Source organism: Amphibalanus amphitrite, unplaced genomic scaffold (genome assembly GCF_019059575.1).
Source record: "Amphibalanus amphitrite isolate SeventyFive unplaced genomic scaffold, NRLGWU_Aamphi_draft 001184F_arrow, whole genome shotgun sequence".
In the NCBI taxonomy this organism is placed as follows: Eukaryota; Metazoa; Arthropoda; class Thecostraca; order Balanomorpha; family Balanidae; genus Amphibalanus; species Amphibalanus amphitrite.
In genome coordinates, this window is record NW_024882678.1 from 107350 (window position 1) to 129755 (window position 22406).

The 22406-nt window shown below is 52.4% G+C and overlaps 1 protein-coding gene across 3 annotated transcripts in view; it reads right to left on the bottom strand.

The window, feature by feature from the left end:
• LOC122370909 (arginine-glutamic acid dipeptide repeats protein-like) overlaps positions 1 to 22406 on the bottom strand; it is a 93519-nt gene that overhangs the window by 42768 nt on the left and 28345 nt on the right. For all 3 annotated transcript variants that reach the window (XM_043346858.1, XM_043346859.1, XM_043346857.1), the window contains exon 2: positions 1469 to 1539. In XM_043346858.1, the coding sequence (XP_043202793.1) occupies positions 1469 to 1539 (71 nt within the window). The remainder of the gene's footprint in view (positions 1 to 1468; positions 1540 to 22406) is intronic.

Genomic DNA, 22406 nt, shown 5'->3' on the forward strand with positions numbered 1-22406 from the left:
CGCCGCTGTGAGTCTGCCAAGCCCCGCGGCGGCGGCGACCTGTTCTCGTCGACCACGTGGTCCCCAGCGGCGGCTCTCGGCGGTACAATCGATAGCCGGGCGGTGGCACTGCACCGTCCGCCGCACCGCCGCCGGGTGCCTGAGAGTCGCTCTAGCCACCCGCCTCGGCCCGGTGCAGTCCGCCGGCGCGGTGGCCAGCAGGCCGACCTCCCGGCCCGTCAACGCACCGGCTCGCCGCATTAATCCCGGACCTAAATAGACGGCCGGCACCGGCGCAGCGCCTGCCACCGCGCTGTAGCCGCCCAGCCTGACACTGGCCGGGAGCTATCTTCTGCGGGGCGCTACCCACCGCGCCAGGAGGTAAAGCAGCAACAGTCGACGGTGTCTAGCGCGCCAGGAGGTAGCAGTAGTATTAGCATCGCCCCCGCGTCCGGATGCCTTTCCCGGCCGTTTGCCTGTGCCTTTCGCCTCAATATGGGCCGCAGGCCGCAGCGGACATCAGCGTCGTTTATCGACGCGATACGAGCCAAACGAGCGCCACAAATTCACACTCACAACTCAAACAGACCACTCAATCGGCAGCTAAAACCGGCTTTGCACTGACCACTCCCGACCCATGCTTCTGGCATGCACTAGCGGGTTCCAATCACGGAATAAGCGTCGCCTTTGCGAAAGGCTTACGTGAGTGACCTCAATCGTGACGAATATCGCCACTAGCAATCATGACTTACACTCACGATTCACGCTCATGTTAGCCGGCCGCACCAAACACCATCCAACGCAACAGAGGTCAGTAGGTACGAATTGAATCCCTTTCAACACCCATCCAAACAGGATTCTGCCAAAATTAGCCCTCCCACAGTCCACTCAAGCGTCGTGTTCCATTTGCTGTTACACACCGAGGTAAAGGCTGCAAACCAAACCAATCTAGTAACTTATGCATGAAAGATGAAACCACTCCATGAACAATGGGACGTTACGCGCTCGTTTCATGTTGGACTACGAGCCACCCTCACGTAACGGTCCATATATTTTCCTCCTGACTATCAGCGCGATATCAAAGGTCAAGTGTCAGAAAACCTGCGTCAATCCGTTCGCTGCCACTACCGGTTGAGTCGCGCGCCGGGCGCGGGGCCAGTGTGAAGTGAGCACCGCCGTGACCTTTGCACGCTCCGTGGAGTGCTGCCATTCCGAGAGATAGTACACTCGGGGGCAGAATGATGTTCCACCACTCCCTACCTATCGGGCTCCCATGGCTCAGCACTGGCTGCTGCCAGTGGCAGCACTGGCAGCACTGGCACTGGCAGGCAGTGCTGACTAGTGCTGAGGACAGGCAACACTGGCAGCAGCCAGTGCTGAGCCATGGGAGCCCGATGAGTTGGGAGTGGTGGAACATCAATCTGCCCTCGAGTGTACCCGCTCGGGGCGCGCGGGGGCGGGGGCGGGGACGGGGGCGGCAGGGACTCACCCGGCGGAAGTCCTGAATGGTGCAGATGAAGTACGGCTGGTCCTTCTGGTTGCTCTCGATGTAGACCGAGTCTGGCGATCACAGAGAGGGGAGGGAGTTGGTCAGAACATTCCAGAGTCCGGCGGGGGGCGCGGTACCGGCCGGATTCCTACGAGCCGGCCGCATGGCGTGCGTGGCGGCCATCGGGGCGGCCCGTGGTCGGGTCCGGGGGCGTCCGCCGGCCGTCGGCGGTCACAGGGTGGACACAGGGCGGTCACAGGACAGCTACGGAGCGGACACAGCCCACAGGACAGGCCAGCTTCAAGGCGGATCATGCAGCCCACAGGACAGCTACAGGACAGTAAGTCATTGCGTGGTCACAGATAGGTCACAGATCGGTCATTGGGGCGGTCACAGGACGGTTATCGTCACAGGGAGGTCACAGGGACTGAGGGACAGTCACAACGCGGTTATAAGGGGGGCCACAGAATAGTCACAGCACGGTCACAGGAACCCTTGGCCATCCTCAGCTAGACAGGACACCATACGCGCCACGAAAGCCGTCACGCCACTGACCGCGGCATATTATCCGTCACGGCGGCCTGGGCGTTGCACAATTAAGCCCGCCTGTCACCGACGTAATTTGCCGTCAACAGCACATTACGGCATTCAGGTTTATAGCAACACATTCTCTCACGGGAAAACGGCAACTACATTAGAAACACTTGACGGAGGCCACTCCAAGTCATGTAATAAAGCTAATGTAGGGGAGATCCGTGTAAGACGCCCAGGGTCGGTAAGAGGCCCCATCGCTTTTTTTACCAAACCAATAATGTTATTTATTTTTTAATGTTCTTGTAAAGCAGAAGCCCTCTTGAAACAACAACTCACGAAACCTGAGGTATCAGGTGCGTCGCAGCGACTTTTGGTAAGCCTGTTTCTGTTTTTGCCCCTTTACTTGCTAGATATATGCATCTTTATCACCCTTATATATCTGAAAAAACAATGGCTATCAAATGCAATCTTATCTCATCGAAATTGTCACATGTTAGCTTCAGAATAGACCATGTTCTGGTGCGCTGCAAATGTCTCATAAACCATAAATATTGTGGACGTTAAAACACTGCATTTTTTTAAGAGGCCCTCCCTTCGAGGATGATAAAACGCCCCCCGATAAAAAACGCCCCCGATGCTAAAACGCCTGCACCTGCGGCAGGCGTGGCATTCTTTTTTCAAGGAGTTTGTTTTTGTTTCTTTTTTTCTGTTTCTTTTCTTAGAGGTAATAGGTACAATTTTCGTTGGTCATCAGCGTTTGGTTGTGCTAGTTTTCGCATTGTTCGAGCGCTTTGGAAGTGTTATTGGTTTCGATAACACCGAATTTGCTTAGCTTTTCGAAATAAAAGGCCTTGCAGCTGTGTTCGCAAAGCGTCTTTTACAAGTCGACTTGACTTGTAAAACGCCCGAGGGGGGGGGGGGCGTCTTACCATACCCATGGTGTAAGAGGCCCTTTTGCAACTTTTTCCAAAATGTTAAAGTTTACGGTTTGTGTACCCCCTAGATTCATTTTGAATGCAAATATGTATGGGAAAATGATGCATGCTCACAGCGTATGCACACGCTAGCTCTTAAATATTATCAGTTGTCTAAAAATAGCAACTGAGCTTAAGGGGGGGCCTCCTGCACCACTCTCCCCTACCATACAGCTTTGTTCCGATACTGCGGTAAAGCAAAACCGAGATCCGCTGTAAAACGAGAGGTGAATAGCTCAATCAGCACGGCAACAAAGAGGCTCTGTGCGGGGCCGCTCACCCGATACCTATCTGTGTCGCAACACCTCCGCCGACCGGTGCTGACGTCACAGCCGTCCCCGGGGCGCACTCTGCGCGCGAGCCTCGGCGTAACACGGCCGGGCGTGACGTGCGGGGGACGTGACGTGACCCTGGGACCACATGGCACACCCGGCGTGTGGCAGGAGCGGATTGTTTGACATGTGGTGTGAGTAGGTAAGAGTAGAGTGACTGGAGCACGCGTCCACGATGACATGGGAATGTCGTTGTGACGCGACGCTGCGTCGGTACATCAGCCTCCAAGTAAGCAAATAACACACCTCGACCACCGCACTCTATGTGACAGCTCGCGGGGCGCCGTGACGCGTCACGGTCGTTACCCTGTGCCGTGACTCGGCGGTCGTCGCTCGGTGCCGTGCGGGGTTACCATCAGGACTGGCGACGGGTCGCGGTGGTTCCCAAGAGAGCGCTGATACCGTCCCGTCACCAGAGGTGCAGCACGGGCCGACGGCACCGCACCGGGAACTGATCGCCGCACGGAGCTGCAAATTTCTCCGTCACGGTTCAGCGCGAGTAGGGCGTCATCTCAGCTGTAATACTTGCCCGACACCGAGAACACGCCATCAGCTTGATCGAGCCGTTATTTAGCCAGGAAGCAAGTCAAAAGGCGGCTTGAAGATGACGGATGAAAGTCTCGAGGCTTAGTGCATGTCACCTACTAAGTCCATTAGCCGGCAAGATCAGTCGCTACTTAAAAACCCGGAAGGCGGTCTCAGATTGCCAGAATAGGTGCCGAAGAAGGCAGCACACCGCGGCCCACATGCCGTTGGTGAGGCGGGCGCCGCATGGTGCCCTCTGACAGCGGCTCTCCGCTGGCCCGCTATCACCGGCACCAGCCGCTCAGCGGCCGGCACAGCGGCAGCGGCAGCGGCAGCGCGGCCATCTATCCCACCTGTCAATAGAGGTGCTTTACGGCCCAGCGAGCCGCGCGCGGCCGACCTTCGCCGCCCGGCCGGTCGGCCCGCTGTCGCGGAAATTATGGCTCAAGGAATATCATCCAGCCATTGCGAGCACGAAATGGTGCCGTTAGCCCATTAGAGCAGCTTATGGCCATCTCGAGTCGGCTTTGACTGGTGAACGCCCGGCCGCAACCCACGCTGGAGATTGGGGTGGGGGCACCACTCACAACAGACTGGGGAGAGGAAATACAATCCCTATAGACTAAACGAAATAGAAGGGAAAAGAGAGGAAATGGGAGAGGAATTTAAAGGAAAAAATGGAGGATGACACACACGGGGGAGAGAGAGAGAGAGAGAGAGAGAGAGAGAGAGAGAGAGAGAGAGAGAGAGAGAGAGAGAGAGAGAGAGAGCCACCGCACGGATTTCGACAGGGCCGGTGTCGCTGCTCGGTGCCGACCACCTCAGGTATGACCGGTCGATCGATACTGCCGTTAAATCCCCCGAACTGCCGTCAAACCGGGTCCAATCGGTCCGGTCGGCATTCGGCCGGTTCACTGCTGACGCCTGTGTCAATTGCCGTCCGATTTGCGGCCGCTATTTGCCCCGTAACGAGCGGCCTAGTCTACACTCGGTGATCAAGACGTGTCAATGACATCATTATTTCGTCACACGTGGCGTCATTGGTTTGATTGCTGCCACAGACGGCGAGCACGGGCCAATGAGGCGCGGCCGCGGTCCCCGACGGCGTGTCACGAGTCGACCTATCGGCGTCATCACTTATCGACAATCAGCTATTTATTGGGTGGCCGACACGGCGGCCGGGCAGTAAATCATATCTGGATGGCACGAACAACAAAAACCACAGGCCACTCAACGGTGTTGGAGTTGTGAGGCCACCAGCAGCTGCCACTGGCCACAGACGTTTACGGTGACGGCGGCATGACATGTGCAGACAAACCGGATGTGACAGGGACGAGACCTGGCGGAAGGAGGCGAGCAGTTCAGACGAAAGAAAGGTAACCCGTAACAAAGGCACCCGTCGAACCCGCTCCGCCGGCGCTGATTCCATTTCCGAAACGGTCCGACATTCGCCGCCTGATACCGGCCCGCGGCAGCCAAAAGCAGCCGTCAAACCGTCGTAAAACCGGCCACTCGGCCGCCTGATGCACCCGCCGCCGACATATAAATCAGCATAATGCAATACGTCGGCCGTTTGTGGGCCGACGACAATCATTAAGCCGAGCGGCTGGTCGAGCAGGAGTGAGCGCGGTGCGCGGTGCACTGGCACACACTCAGCTACACCGTCTTATACCCCGCAGAGGGCTGTGGCAGCTGTGGGCGACACAAAGCCACGAGCTGCGGCGGCCCGGCGCGCCGCCGACGGGCGACGAGCGCGTGTTTTTGTCGCCGCCGTAACAATGCTATGTCGAGGACAGCAGTCCGCGGCAGACACGGACACCGACATCTGTGTGCCACATTTCCACGTAATGTAGATAACCATCGCCTTGCGATATAATGGACCATGTATACGGGGCCAGCTGAGGTCCAGAAAAAAGTAATTGTGCCGGGAAAGCAGGCAGCAGCCGCACATTGTCCTCTAAAGGTGACGACATTTTACCATGGATGTGCTCTTTTGGTAATTCGCAATCATTATTGAGCTATTTAGTCATAACCTTTACCCAATTAATTCATAAAGTTCTCATTAGTGTAATTAAATCATATCAGTCCCGACATGTATGTATGTATAGCTTGAGCTGAGGTGGCGGCTGCACCACGCCTCGGCGGCTGATCGTTACGGTAAGTCCACTGGTTTATGAGCAGCCGTCGGCAGCTCGGGTAGCGATCAATGCCGATTCGGAGCGTGTCCGGTCTGCACTGAGTCTCCGGGTGTATACCGTGGGCCGCCACGCGTTGACACCTCGAGTTGATAAAAACCACCCGCCGAGCAGCGCACTTTGCACCGCGCCGAGTCCGTCAGACCGATTACAGCCGAGCGGCTCCGGCGACCGGCAGTGGGCAGTGACGGTGTGACGTGACGGCCCGTCACGCCACCGGCGCCGTCACGGGCGTCACGACAGCCAGCAGAGCAGCCCGCCCGAACGGCTCCGCCTCCCACCGTCACACGGTCCAGTCAGTGCTACATCAACAAACCACACTCGCTGTTTATATCCACAGCTGAAAAACGCCCCATCACATTGCCGCCGGCACCATAACCATCATCGGGTTCCCGACTATCGGACCGACCTGGCCCTCGCCGCCGGCCGGCAGAGAAGCGTCGCTCCCGACCAGGCGCGGTATTATAAGTCTCGGCGTCTTCCCCGCTATACAGCTACGCCAAGTGCCCAGAGACGAGCACCGGCTTATTAAATATTCAAGGCTCAAGCAGAATCTACACAGCAGTTGGAGACCTATGACTGCAGCAATCAGGAAAACGAGCTCCAAAAATGGACGGCAATCCTAGGCGCCGGTTAAGCCTGCGGTGCAGTTAAGCCGACTGCTGAGAGGGATTTTATATCAAATAATGTCGGTAAGGCTTAGCCGCTTACAAGATGTAAAGTGATTACATTATGTGATAACGACAGAACAGTAAACATTAATCCGCTTGTGAAAACAAGAGGCCGTAATCGCGATCGAGCTATCTAATCTGACCGAGGCCATGACAAAACAACGCTCACTTAAGCGGCACTGGGAGGCTAAACACGCCAGCCCAGCCAAGTGGGCCCGAACTTCCTCGCAAGTTTACACGACTTCAGACGAATAAACATACTAAGACGCGAACCACTTTTATCCGCTGCTAAAGCTCTGCAAAAGCTACACGTGTCTAGCGCGGCTGAATTATGATAAGGAGCATAACTTTTAACATTTAGATACAATATAGATTTGCCCTAAAATGAACACACTTTCAAAAGCATGCTGAGAAGTTCCGGCGGCACCTGATCCGCGGCCAGCAGCTCGGTGGAGCTGTTTCCCACCGCGGTGAACCTTCCGCGGTGCAGCGGCGCGACGCTGCGCCACCGAGCGCCGCGGTTCGACGCTCGCCGGCGCAGTGGAGCGTGCGCCGCGCGTCACGGCCGGCGACCACCGCGCAAGTTCGGCACACGGCGCCGCGACCGTCGCTGCGCCAGATCTCGGCGCGCCGCTGCTCCGATATGCAAACTCTGATAAACTTGCCGGCGAGCCGGCTGGTGTTCCGATTCAGTTAGCGGCAGATGGAGAGGAGCACCGGCGCTGACGAATGCTTTACATAAAATCGACGGGAGGAGAAAGCTTTTACCGGCGCTCGGCCCCGGTCGTACATAAATAGGCGGACAGGATGAGAAGACAGGGCCAGCTGCGGGCCAGCGGCGAAAATGAGAGGCGGCGGGGGACGAGCGGCAAGGGTAACGTGAGGATCTATCGGGCAGCATTATCACAACAAACAAGGCCGTGTAAAGATCTCCCAAATATCCCGTCACATGAAAAAATACTGAGGTCAAACAACGAAAACAGCGACAGAGGACCGGGGGACCGAACCGGGCAGATAACAACCTCCGCCACCGCCGACGCCACCGCCACCGCGCCAGCCGACCCAAATCAATAGCTATCTGTTTCAGTAATTCCCCACTGCGTTTCTGCGCCGACCGGCTGACGAACAAAGAACGAAAATACCCTGTCGGTATTAGAGCGGAGCGACCCTCCTCGGCGGCGTCTCTCAGCTCGATTGGGTCGACGACGCGGGGGACGAGCGCACCAGAATATGTCCCACGTCACCGATCTACCTACACACGATATAGGGTTAGAAGGCAATGCATACCAAACGGGACACAAGCCAGAGACCAGACCGAAGGGATTCTCCAAGGGTGTGACGCACGAGCCGAACCAGCTCTGACAGACGTACGTCAATGACACGACTGGAAGGTGAAGCCCTCAATCACATGCAGACACGACTGCCAACACCTGTGGAGGCCCCTCATCCCTCCGGTAGAGGAAAGGGGAGGGTGGCGCGATGTGCACTGCCCTCTCGAGTGACAATACCGGGTGGTTCCCTCCATCCGGTTCGCCCCGCTCGGCCCCGCGACGGCCCGAGAGCGGCTATCGACGGGTGACGTCACATCCGGCCTGCCCGCGCCGCGAACGGACGCCAGGGCAGGAGCAGCGGCGGTGACGAGACCCTGACCTCACCCTGACGGCGGCTGACGACACCAGTGCGTACCAGTAACCGCAAAAAGGATTGCCAGACATCAGTAGACAAAACCAAGTCCTGAGCGTAATGCTCGACTGGTGGACTGTCGATCCACCCCGCTGTCAACAACGTGAAGCAAAGAACATTTGTCCCGTCTATGTTTGCACAGTCCACAGAATGTCCGGGAAATCGGTGCCTACTGCACGTCAGTACCCAACCATTACCATATCCATCACCATAAAGCTGATGGATCGCCATAAACATACGGCGCCCAAACTTGTCCAACTGGCCGAATTGATCAGCGGAGGCGCCGCCGCTAGCTCCCGGTCGGCGCTCCATCTCACCACCGCAGCGCACCGTGTTTTAACTCTGGCCAAAAACTGGCCAGGACGCGAAATATCGACTAATTTTAAACGTTTTCATTTGGCCACTATCGTGTTCAAAAATGATCAGAGCATCTTTAACGACGGAAACTTTTATTCTCTTTACTTTTGAAAACGTTGAAAATGTACAACAAAGTCAGACAACTCTTAAAAGCTAAACTTCGGCGAATAAACGCAGAAACAGTCGCCTTGCTTCACGTCAACATCTTCGAGCTTTGGATTGACAAAACTATATAATTTGGGTACCAAACGATAGCGCTAACTTTTGACTTTGTAATTAGTCATAATTTATACAAATATAATGCACATAGGTGTTACATTTATTGATTTCCGTCAGCCCTTACATTGGCACACTTTTTTGAAAAATGTCAATGTTCTTATAGAGCTACAAAAAATTGTACGCTAGTGTACGGTCTCAGACTACCACCACACTGTGGGTCAAGGAGTTGTCTACATGTCCTCAAAATTTCAGCTGCGCCTGAGTGCGCCGGTGTTGGGGGTGAACACTTTTTTGAACGAGTCACGTCTGCTCCTGCTGAGCCATGGGACGGCCCCTAGCGTGCGTCAAGGGAAAATGCTGGTACTCCTCGTTCATTCTCTCGTCTGTTGTGACGAGTTGGTGGCCCATGGAAGGTCGCCGACCTGTGTGCGACCTGCCGTACCCTGGGGCGTAATCAGCTGACATCACGACCCCCCACGACACGTGCCAGTTGCATTTTAATGTGTCGCGAGAAGAAAACAAAGGGTCTCCGGAACCAGAGACCGGACCATGTCGGTGAATGAGTGTTGTTCATTCAAAAACTGCTAGCATTCCTATGAAATAACCATTTCTTAAACATCAACAGCATTATCGGTGTAATTATTAATTATGTATAGTACCTGGTCTATAACAGGAACTTTCCACCCCATGGCTATTGCAGCAAATTCATAGACGGACTCTGGAGCTGTATGGTCGCTACACATGCTTGCTTGATACTTTGATAGTTTGTAAACATATTTTGATACCTGATGGAGCGCAATTAAATATTCATTGTGCCCAGTTTACGATGGGACTGTGAACTGAAAGGTGACTGTATGAGACATGCCACAGCACGCATCGCTGATCACGATGATCGGCTTTTGATCGTCCATCACCTGTTTGCGTTCGGCAGGGCTACCATCGGCCTCTCCAGTCAGTATTAATACGTTCGATGTAGGTGGTATGGTATCATTAGTGCTGTCCACCTTTATGAAAAAGTATCCGTTTGCTGCAGTAAGCGTCAGTTAGTATGGCAATGAAGTGCTTTTAGGGGAGAGTGGGGTGGGTTGTATCAGTTTTTACTCCGAGACCCATAACCTCGTAACTATCCGTGATAAACTCATTATTTCCATACTATCTCCTTCCTTGATTCTTCTGCTTTTTTGTGCAAAGTAACTTTTCCGCTACCTCTACCAGTTTTTCTTCTACGGTCTGCCGAATGGAGCAATGTTTTTGATACAACTTGCCCCATTGCTTGGGTGAGTTGTATCACATGGTGGGGTAATTTGTATCACTAGGTATTTCACGAGTTCAGAGGGTGTGCTTGCTACTGGTTTTGAACAAAACAACATTAAATGGGGTTAATACAATGTATATGCTCAATCAAAGGCTTCACTTTTATTAGACCAAACTTAGGTCAAAGCAATCCGAACGAAACATCGAAACGAACGAAACATCAACAGACTAGATGCAAAAGTGGCCCGTTAAGAGCAAAGAAGCCAACACATTGTGCCGAAATGGAACGAGCATTGACTAGCTAGTAGCTACCTACAAACGCGAGACAGGGCTTAGCTTTCGCGATCAAAAGCAACATGCCCATACATACATACATGTTACAACATACCCCACCCGGCTCTGATACAACATGTACCTCGCCGCCATCTTGGAAAAAACATCCTCGTGCTCAAAAACAGCGGACAGCTGGAGAAATCCATTTTCACTCACGCAGCCTTAGAACCTACCCTCACCACCGCTACGGAGATCTTTCAAATTCGTGCACATCTAAATGCCCAAAACACACATTTTCTTACAACTCATTTTTTAGAATGACATTTAAAAAACATAAAATCGGCTCTCACCCCGAGACGCGTCCACCCAGCCACACGACAGAACAGGGAAAGATGGCGCCCGGAAAACCTCGTCGGCTGGTCGTGTCACGAGCGCTATCTATTGGATAAGTTTGGCACAATTCGCCCTGATACAACTTGGACATGATACAACTCTCCCCGCTCTCCCCTACGTGCAAGTTGCATGCTAAATAACGCACCATACAATAGGAATTGGTAAGAAGTTTTGGGATACAATCTACCATTTCACGTCATGCAATGGCGGATCCAGTGAAGGGCATAGTAGGTATTTGCCCTCCCCATAGCTGAATCGTGTGGGCAAAGCTATCCTTTTGCCGCTCCCAAAGCTTTTGCTGATGATAAATACCTATAATACGGCGTCGATGCCTATCTGGACGAAAAGCAGGTCTTTCCGTCACAACCATTCTGAGGGATGGAGCTGACCGCTCGCTGCTCATTATTTAGGTCGGTATGCTGATAACAGATGGAACTACCTGAACTGCACGCATGCATATTGCAGACGTAGTGAAGCGTTGTAAAGTCACCGGCGCGGCGGTGGGTCGGGGTCACCGAATGGGTCGGAAACTTTTGCCCTCTCCAAACGGATTAGCTGGATTCACCCGTGAGTCATGTGACGTAAAACATAAGACTCTGGACTTACTCAAAAGGAGACCGGGTTAACATCAAGTTGATATCAAAATATACGTTTGAAAATGTTTTTGAAATGAATATGAAGATTGTAGGTCCTATATGAATAAGTCCTATACCTATAAGAGCATTCAAGGTCACCTGATGTCATCAACGCTAATTAACAAGGTCATGTCCTCAAACTTGACTTGCCTCGTCGATGAGCCTTGCTCAGACTTGCGATTACTCTAAATTTACAGATACCTAAATGTTCGTGCATTCATAGCTAGAACATGACAATATCTTTAAATGGTTCGTGACACTTGTGACGTCATAAACAAGTACATAAGCATCTGGTCCGACACATTTTGCTCTTCAAATGATCGTTACTCTCCAACGTTTCGTTTGAGCCCAAAAACACGTCTGTATCTCACATAGTTTCTTAGTTATGAGCCCTGGCCAGTTTTGGTCCCGAGTTAAAACATAGTGCAGCGCCACACTGAATCAAACATCGGACGGTCGTCATGCCCGACCACTTGGCCCAGCCGCCGACAGCGCCGTCAGCATACCGAGCGGGCAGCGGCTCAGTGGCTCAGAGCTCAGAGCTCAGCAGTCAGCAGATCAGAGCTCGGTAGATGCCTCACTCGCCGGTAAGTCCCGTCATCGACCACGGCTCGGCGTCAGCAGTGTCCTGGTGGTGGCCCGAGACTCTGGGCAGCCAGCCCTCCCGCTGAGGAGTTCCCCAATCCTATCGACGCCAGTGGCAGAAATAGACTGTCAGCCATGCCGCGACAGCGAGGCACTGGCAAGATATGGCGTAGCGGATCGCCGGTCACAGATGAAGATGAATCCACTGCTTAGGGATAGCATATGACACAATACACTACAATAAGTGCGGACTGTTCCGCTCCGGCCCTATACGGGCACTTCCAAAGTCACAGAGGATGACGAAAGGACAGCCGACGTTATTGAGAGAGCCGGGCCATCCCCGATCACAGCTCTGGACATTGAAGACGTCGCGCCGGCTGTGCATCGCCCACCGACAGCGAGGGGCGTGTCCGAGTTCCGAAAAGTCTCGCCAGGTGGCAGCACGGTATGCTTTGGACACAACACGCCGGCCGGGCGCCGGCCGGGCCGGGGATAACACTGCGGGCGGCGACGGCGGCCGACGCGCCGCGAACGGAAACTGCGTTTCATGTCCTTTTCAGGTTCATCATTTTGCTAAAATGAGTAGCTACAGTTGATTTCGATATTAGGAAGACAATGACGCGTGTGAAAGGCAAACTACTACATCGTCATTGAGCGGAAGGAAAGGGAGCTGATCGAATGGTCATCAAAAGCTACGGAGTACGAAAGATACGATGTTATCACATATTTTAACTTACACAGTTGAAATTAAAAACCATATTACATTCAGACATATATTCACACGCATGAAACAATCGATTTACAGCACACATTCCATGACAAGAACGCATACCTACGGACTTAAGTTGACCTCTAGCGCTCGTCACTGTCAGATAAGTCAATCACATCCCTGTAGTTTGTACAGACTATTGACTTAACCCTTCATCCGGCATGCGTTCATTCTGTAATGATGGGCAACGAATCACCGGCCATTTCTGCGTGGCTCTATATGACATCCTCGGTCAGGCTTGATGGATCCACCGTCACTTTCCGCGGTACTTTTAAGACAGATGTACCTTCTACCAACACGACTGACTGATTACAATCTGATGAGGGACAATATCTCGTCGGTCTATCAGTTAAAGTTTAATATTCAGCGACACAAGTGTGAAGGCTGCCTGGAAAACTTACAACAAACTAAGTAAACTATGCTTGGCTTGTAATGGGCACAAACTTGTAATAAAGAGGTACTTAATTAACAAATCCACAATGTTCTGTTCAGGCAAGTAGCCTTCACATATGAAGCATTGCTATGACTACTCTTCTAGAGCTGAATGATAGCTTTTGAAGGAAGGAGCTGAGTGGCTGAGCCCTACCATTCACCACTTATCACCTTCAACAATTGCTTAAGGCATTCAGTTCTCTATCACTAGAAAATATCTGACAATTTGCTAGCTCTCATTTGTGTATGATGCAACACGCTTTGCATCAGTGATACTAAGACACGAAATGTTGAACACTAGCATAGGTTGCAATGTAGATCCAAGGTGTCCCAGAAGCCAGAGCAAAAATTTACACCTTAATCAGCTTCATGATTGTGGCAAAACTCCACTGCTTGACTACACAGAGCATCAACTGTTTGCTCCCCTAAACTTTCACCAAAGGAAGTGTTGCTGATGTCATTTGTAGCAGCAGTGACACTGGTAACTTCAAGTCACAGGATCTGGTAGCATCCATGCTCTTGAATCTGGATCTTATCAATGCAGCATTGCACCTGTGAATAAATGAAAAATGGCATATGACAGTGGGGAAAGATCTTGGCAAGTCATAATGAGATACGTATGTTTAACATGCATGGATAAAAGGACATTATATACTGAAGCAATTAGCAAAACATTGCAGTTTAAGCACAGTTGAAATCTGATATGATGAACTGGATACAGTGACATCATCAAAAGACCCATGAACTTTACACAAAGTATTTGAAATTTTGAAATGCACTTTTATTGCAGTTACCTATAGAAATATTCTAGGTGAAAATTTATTTAAAAAAACAACAAAAAACTTGCCCGTATTTAGTTGCTAAAAAAGCTGAGTGAATATTCTAAAATAGTGTTCACTTCAGTGTGAATCAAAAATTAGAGTTAACAATTATTTACCTGATGAAATGAAGATATTATATCAATAATAAGTAGCTTTAGGTGGTGATGAGTGGTCTTTCAGTGCGATCCCTCTGTATGCACCTCAGAACTTCATCCGCAGGGCTGGTTCCTTCATACGCAGGTCCGCTGCCTTCTTTGATTCCTCGGACTCCATCCTGACAACTCCGCACCAGAAGCATGATTGCACTGGGCATCTGTAACACCACGTAGGATGATCAATACTTGTAACAATTCATAAATAGTAGGTAGCTTAGTGTTCTATTACATATACCTCCTGGTTGCTGGTGTCAAAATAGATCCTATTTCAATTTGTCTTTTTCCATCATAACCTTTATCTACACGCAATATCTTTGGTAGGGGAAAGTGGGGTAAGACGGTCAAGGTAGGTAAGACGGGCACCCCCTCTGCAGACCAAACCAATAGCGCTACGAGCGAGAAAAATTAGGACCAGAATAGCCTTTCCCACTACACACCGCCATTGAAGTCTGGTGAATTTGTGTTCGGTCAATAATCTTTTATTTTGATTTCTTTAAAACACTCATTTCATTGAAAACATTCATAATGTATTGTGCAAGCTTTTGTGTGCAGCACTATAGAGTTAAAAACTGGCAATCACTTGTGGCACACTCATATGCCTCCAGTGTTCATTCACCGCGGATTTGCTTTGTCTGCATCAAATTGTCCACAGAGAAAAATCGTGCTGAACTTCTGACATTGAGTTTGGGGTAAGACGGGCAACTATGAATCCGATGGGTCTGTAATGGTAAAAATATTTTTGTTGCTGTAGGAAAAAAGAAGCATTTCTGATAAGAATATGTTCGATTCCGATACTCACAGACATGTTAGCAATATTCCTTCGGCACAGTTTATTCTCGAATAATGAATGTGAAAAACGGCTCTACATGGCTTCTGAACTAGGGCCTATATACGAGTATACGCCTTCTGCACGAATCTCGTATACTGCCATTTCCGAAGCACTTGAGACCAACGAGCGACTGTATCAATGCGGCTAATCTCGGGCATTTGCTGCGAGCTGTGCTGGTCGGTGAAAGAAGCTGGCCGTCTTGCCCTACCCATGTGACCGTCTTACCCCATGGAGTGGGGTAAGATGGGTTTTTGCAAGGTTTTGCAAAAATAGCTGCAGTTTATTTGTTGAGTCAGGTCTAAGTCTCATCTTCTGGCAAATGGAAGTAAAATGTCTGTAAAAGGTTTTCACTCAGTTTCCCGTTTCTATGATGTTTCTAACCGGCCGAAAAATGGCTCCAAAGTTAAGGTGCCCGTCTTACCCCACTTTCCCCTACCAGACAAAGTAGAACACTGCTAAAATGCTTGCAATGAATCTTATAAAAATGCATTGAATTTATATAATCATTCTCAGCAGCATGTATCATCTTTTAATGCCTTTCTCAAAGGGCAGGTCAATTTCCTATATTGATATGCCCATAAACTTATACAGGTTAATTACCTCATATGGGCAATACAAGATCCAGCTATGAGTTAAGTTAGACTATTTTATACTCTTAGTTAAGTTTGCCATAAAAAAATGTCTGGAAACGTGTTACATCCATGGAATTACCGTTTGGAGTCGGTCTATCTTCGGCTTCTCGCCTCTCTTCGGCTACGTCAATTGAAGCCTTTCTAAGTCTCCTGTCCTTTGTAAACTTGCCTTTCCATGTTTATGACACTTGCTGAATATAAATTCACAACCCATCTGAGCAAAATTCAAATCAATTGCTATCAAATTCACCGAAATTCAGTCCCTCGGACCGACACCGCACGGACTCCACACAGTGCAAAACACAGTGGCGCATTCGCCGCCACAGTTTCTGTGTCCAAAGAAGGCAGTGCTGCCACCTGGCGAGGAAATAAGCCGAACATCCCCATTCAGTCGAGTTGATCACAGCGCGGGCGGGGGTCAGACGGCTCCCGCCGCGGCCCCAGCGGGCGCTACAATCGGGCGCCATACCAGGCTAAGTGTCTACGTCGCCAGCTGTGTCGAAACAGCTGTGTCTCGGGCGGACTCGCTCCACGCGCCACCGATCCCTCTAAACACCTCCGCGGGCGTCTAAACACCTCCCCTCCCTCATGTAATCGAGACCGGCGTCCTTATCTAGATACACCGCTTCACCACAGTCATCCATCCTTTCCTGACAGCCCTCTGCTCTCTACTCTCCTTCCCCTCTGGCCTCTCTCCACCTCCCGCCCAATCATCCGGTTACCATTTCCTCCCTCGCTGTCCGCGTGGATCCTCTCGTTACATCCCCGCCCTCCCGACCCACCGCCTGCTCTCTCTGCACCCATCGACTCCTGTCAGCACAGTTCACCCGTCGGTGTCATCTGTCGCCGGTGACCGGCCGACCGGTCAGCGATCCGGCCGATCCCACAAAGCGCCGCGCGCCGGCCACCATCAATAACCTCTCTCCCAGGAGCGTCGTCCATTAGGCTTATCGACGCCGACCAAAGCCGGCCATGCAGCGCCCATCGACCGACAATCAATGGCGTCACACCGGACGACACCGAGTCCATCGGGGCCGCCTCCCTCGCGCCGGCTACACTGCCGACTGTCCCTGGAGCGGGCGGATCCACAGAGTTGGGAGGGGTCGCGACGCAAGTGCTCCGTCACTAGCTCTCCGCGACGATAGCGCTGAGGGATCCAAGAACCGCCGCCGATTGCCCACAACTCAAGATGTCCTCTATTCGTCGAGCGGATGCATCAGGTCCTTGGGTAGCTCAAAGTGTGATGCAGGGCTTGACAATCCCCGCGTGTGGTCAAGCAAGGGATTCCTAAGAGTTTGTCCCGAAGTGTCCTGTGTCCAGAGCAGTCCGGCCGACATTCGGTCCCGTGTTCGCTGTGGTCCAGACCAAGGTTCAGCCCTGCGCCCGTTTGTGGCGCGCATTTACGAGGCCCTTTATCAGGCGGAGGGCGGGCCGCCCAGACCGGCGGACCGACCGGTGCAGGGCACTTCGAAGCCGACCTGCGGCGACCTCCGGACCGGGTCAGGGCGGCGGGTGACTTCGGCAGCGGCGGCGGAGAGCTTTGGTTGACAGCACGGCCCTCGAATGGCTAACCAAAACCAGTGAGTTTGTAGTGGAACGTGTTGTCATCCTCGCGGCAGTTCTGTTCGGCCGGAGGCGGTCGGCGCGGACCGATTACCCACGGTGCTCAGATATGAGGGTGCAGGCCGGCCGGGACCAGCGGCGTGCCGCCTTTGTCATGCAAATGTCGGCATTTGCGGCTCGGCGGCGGCGGACAGGGCGCCGTCCGGCCGGTTTCCGGCCACCGTCCCACCTGTGGCGACCATCTGCGGATGTCGGGGAAAGGGGAGGTGTCGCGCCACCCACACAGCGAGACCGCCCAGAAAGAGAATGAGAACGTCCGCCCGTGACCTCATCAGCCGGGCGCCGGTGTCGGGACAGCCCGGCCGACCGACCAGTTACGAGCGGGGCGAGAGACCGGCCCAGCCCTCGGGGGATACCACCCATGGTCTCCGACCTGCGGCCGATCACAGATGCAGTCCGCTGGTTCCACCTAGTCCAAGCAGTCAATTAGTCAATTGTCTCTCGGCCTCCCGACGATTGATCATCCAGGCTTTGTCCGTTTAAAGCCTTTATGTTTAGAGGTTTGATCTCAGTTTAAGCCCCTCCCATGCCGGGTGGTCTGAGCGGCGGATGTCCGCACCTGGCGCTCCTCTCACCGCAGAGGGACAACCTCAGCAGTCCACAGTCCACACCAGCAACCGGTCGGGCCGGCAGCGCGCTGCACCGGTGCCACGACAGTGTTCGCGGCGGCTCAACTTTACTCGGCCATAAATAGCTGCCTACTAAGTCGTATTTTTCCTGAGTTGAGAGTGCAGCTGTCGGAGCACCGGGCTACCCGTTGGCAACTTGGGCTGCCGCCGGGCACGGGCCGGAAACATTTGAAAATAAACTGCACTGGGAGCCACTCTCCATGGCTGCCGTCAATAAATACATTAGATGATTCAGAGCGGCCGTGCGGTACCGTGTTCCAAGAAGGCGTCAGTCAGAATACTGAGCTGGCTGGCCTGCAGCTCGACACTGAGCCCCTGGTTTGGTTATCGGCAGACCGCAGAGCGCAGGTCGCAGTTGGTGAGAACGAGTGTCACTGCCCTCATGACAGCTCACGCGACGGTGCTGGACCGCTGAGATGAACAAAGACCTCCGCCACTCTCCCTCCAACCCTTCCTCTCTACCGGAAACTGAACGCCTCTCTCTCCCCTCCCCGACCCTCATCTCTCACTGACAGTTTGGCCGGCCTGAAATACCTGTACTCGGGTCCTGTTCGGCAGGCCGGTCCTGGCTAGCCGCCGTATCGCCAAGGCTAAACCAGACACCCTGGGAGAGCTGGATACGGGCCTCACGGACCCGATGGACACAATAGACCGGTGCCAGATCGCCACCAGTCAGCATACTTCGAATACGAGTTCAGTGGGATGGCCAGAGTCAACTATCACAGAACTGAAGGTCCGCTACTGGTCAGACGTGAAATCCGACCGACGGGCCATCATTTCTGAGACGTTTACTGCCGCGAGCAATCCACTTTGGTGTCTCAGAGATTGAAGAGCGCTGTTAGCAAACTACCACGGCTACATAATCTTAGCATCACGACGCCGCGATCTAGACCACTCTAACAACCGAGAGACATTCCTGACATTTGCGGTGGTCTCAATAGGATGTTCGGCTGCGGCTGGCCGGCTGAGAAATTACGAAAAACGGCGGCGACTCCCCAGATTCGGAGCGATCCCAGTCGTCACGATAAAGTTTGGCGAGGGGAAATCGGGAAACGGATCCCATAATGTGTATGACAGCGGCTGGGACAAACCAGCAGCGAGGAAGTCAGCTAAATCGACAGTAGCAGATTAGATAGCTTTTCCACAGAGTGAGAGGACAAAAAAGACAGTGGAACATGTTCGGAACATCTGGTTTCGTGATAATATAGTCTCGCGTTGTGTATATTTAGTCATTTAACTTAGTCATTGATCTTACGGTAGTAGGTCTCACAAATCTTAAATCAATCATGAATCATAAATGCAAATCTTAGCTTTATATTCTTCGGTTCTTTGATTCACACTCAATTCACAACATTTCATTGCCAAGTTCCCCCATTTCCTCCTCATCTTCGACTTCCCTTATTTTTGGCTTAAGTCTTTTTTCTTGCGGAGGACGGCTCGCGCTATAGAGGCAAGAGTACCGCTAAATGCTCGTAAACATTCTCCCCCACCTTGACCTTCTGCACCATGAAGGTCAATATACACAATAAATAGGCACAGTTGCAACTTGCAAGTTCACTCGATCACACCGCATTGCAGTTCGATAGTGTCGACGCCACGGTATGTTTAAGCCGTCCGTTTCACGGGCAGCCTTACGCCGGGGCAGATTCTAGATGCACCAGCTTCACCACGGGTCTCGTGTAGACCTTCCCTTTGCATTGGACATCTACCACCCTCACATGTCCATCAGCTCCAGGGTGCACCTTGGTCACTCTGGCCAGCGGCCACTGATCCCTGGTGACCGATGACTCTGCCATCAGTACCACGTCCCCTACTGCCAGGTCTTCATGGGACGTCCTCCACTTTGTACGAGCTTGTAGCGAAAGCACATATTCTCGTTGCCATCTTTTCCAAAACGCTGCGACCAACTGTTGAACCAGACGCCACCTCTTCAAGTGACCTCTCGCGCCCTCGAGCCCGGTATCCGCTTGCAGCTGAATATGTCCCACCAAGAAGTGTGCAGGAGTCAGAGGCGGCTGATCAGTCGGGTCGGCTGACAGCGGAGTCAGCGGACGCGAGTTCAGAAGAGCCTCAGCGCGACATAAGGCGGACTGTAGCTCTTCATCGGTGATGCTTGTGGTCTGCAGAGTGCTGTACATAGCACGTTTCACGGACTTGATGAGGGATTCATAAACTCCTCCAAAATGAGGCGCAGCGGGAGGGTTGAAGTGCCAGCGGATACCTCTCGTGACTCCTTGCTTGTGGATTTTACGCCTGTCCAGAGCATCTGACGTTTTCTTCAGCTCTTTTTCGGCACTGACAAAGTTCCGGCCATTGTCACTCCAGATGTCCTCAGGAACACCCCTTCTTGAGGTGAATCTGTCCAAGGTGCACAAAAACGAGTCGGTGTCTAAACCATACGCCATTTCCAGGTGCACTGCTCTAGTTTGAAAGCAGGTGAAAAGACAGATGTATCGCTTTGTCTTCACTCTTCCTCTTTCGTTTTTTGTTTCCACTGGCCCAGCGAAGTCTACACCGCAGTGGGAAAATGCTCTGTACGTCGGCTTCAGCTGCTCTTTCTTCATCGGGGCCATTATTTGCGCTCCAGTCTTCTCGCGCCTTCGTTTGCACTCAGGACACGTCCGAATGCATCTCTTGATTTCTTCTCTTGCGCTGACCAACCAAAATGTCTGTCTCAGCTCGGCCAGATTGTGTTCTACCCCGAGCTCGTGGTCGAACTTATCGTGGATATGTCGCACGATGAGCGCAGACACTGCGTGCCTCTTCGGGAGAACGTAGGGATGTCTTGTGTTGTCCGGTAGATCTGCATGGCCTATTCTGCCTCCCACTCGTATGAGACCATTTTCGTCTATGAATGGGTTCAATCTTTGTAGGCGGCTTTCTTTTCCTCTTCCATCTCGCCGCTTCTTAGCGCGCCCTTGCGTGGTTTCTTCCTTCCTGTGGATTTCGAGCCAGCGACGTTCATCCTCGAAAGCATCTGTCTGTGCTAAACGCACCCAAAATACTTCAGCTGCGGTCACTTCTTCAACAGTCAGCTCGAACATGCTGGAAAGGCTGCTTTGTCCTCCACGTTTTCTGTTGTTCTTCTTCGGCCTGCACTGTTTTTCTGCTTCGAACTTGTGCCGATCCTTTCCTTTTTTCACCCTTTCTCTCAGAATTTGAATGAATCTTTGGATCCATGCTGTCACTCTGACCAGTCTTGTCCAGCTGGAATATCGTTCTGGGCGCAATCGATCCAGCGAGCCTGGTACTGAGCTGCTTGAGGCGAGTGTCTTTTGCTGCTGACGCTCAGAACAGAACTCAGAACTATCGAAGTCCATTCTCGCGAGGACTGGCTGGGGCGGCCAGTCTCCAGTGATAAGGAAGGCCGGGCCCTCCCACCACACTGCTTCGGACATCAGCACGTCCGCTGTGCACCCTCTGGATGCCAGGTCAGCAGGATTGGATGCTCCAGGCACGTGTCGCCACTGGGACGCATCCGTGTCGCTCCGGATCTCAGCAATACGGTTCGCCACGAAAGTCTTAAACCTTCTGGTTTCGTTGCTTATCCAGCACAGGACGTCCGTTGAGTCGGTCCAAAAGGTGACGCTCTTCAGAGGTATCTCCAGAGCTTTACATGTCTTTTTAGCCAGCCGAAGGCCCATAACCGCGCCAATCAGCTCAAGTCGGGGAATGGTTTGTGTTTTCTTCCGCGGAGCTACCCTTGCTTTTGCCATGACAAGTCTGGAAATAATCTGGTTCTTCGTCGTCGTGACCATGTAACACACAGCTCCATAGGCTTTCTCTGAAGCATCCGTGAAGACGTGAAGTCGACTTTCTTTCACCGGACTACCGGGTCCAGCGTCGTGCAAACATCTTGGCATGCACGCCAGACTGAGGTGCATGAGGCTTTTACACCAGTTCATCCACTGACGCCGTATTGTACCGGTGATCTCTTCATCCCACGTCAGCTTCAGATCCCATGTTGACTGAAAAAGAATCTTTGCGACTATGACAAATGGGACCAAAAATCCGAGGGGATCGAAGACTGAGGCGACCTTCTTCAGACATGATCGTTTGGAGCACATCTGGTTCGGTTGTGTATCGTCCGCTACACTGACGGAGAACACATCTGACTCAGCATTCCACACAACACCCAGCGTCTTGACGCTAGGTAGCTCGTCCTGTTGGAGGTGTACGTGGGCACCAGGTGCTCTCTGGTCCTCTGGGATGGCTTTGAGTACGGACTTGCTATTTGTCAGCCACTTTCTCATCGTCATTCCGGCACCTTGCATGAGTTCATTGAGTTCGCGCTGCGCTTCCAAAGCGATATCTTCGTCTGTAAATGACGCCAATGCATCATCCATATATACGTTGTCCAAGATCACTCGGGAGGCGATCGGGTACTGTTCTTCGTTTTTCTTCGCGTGCTCTCTCAT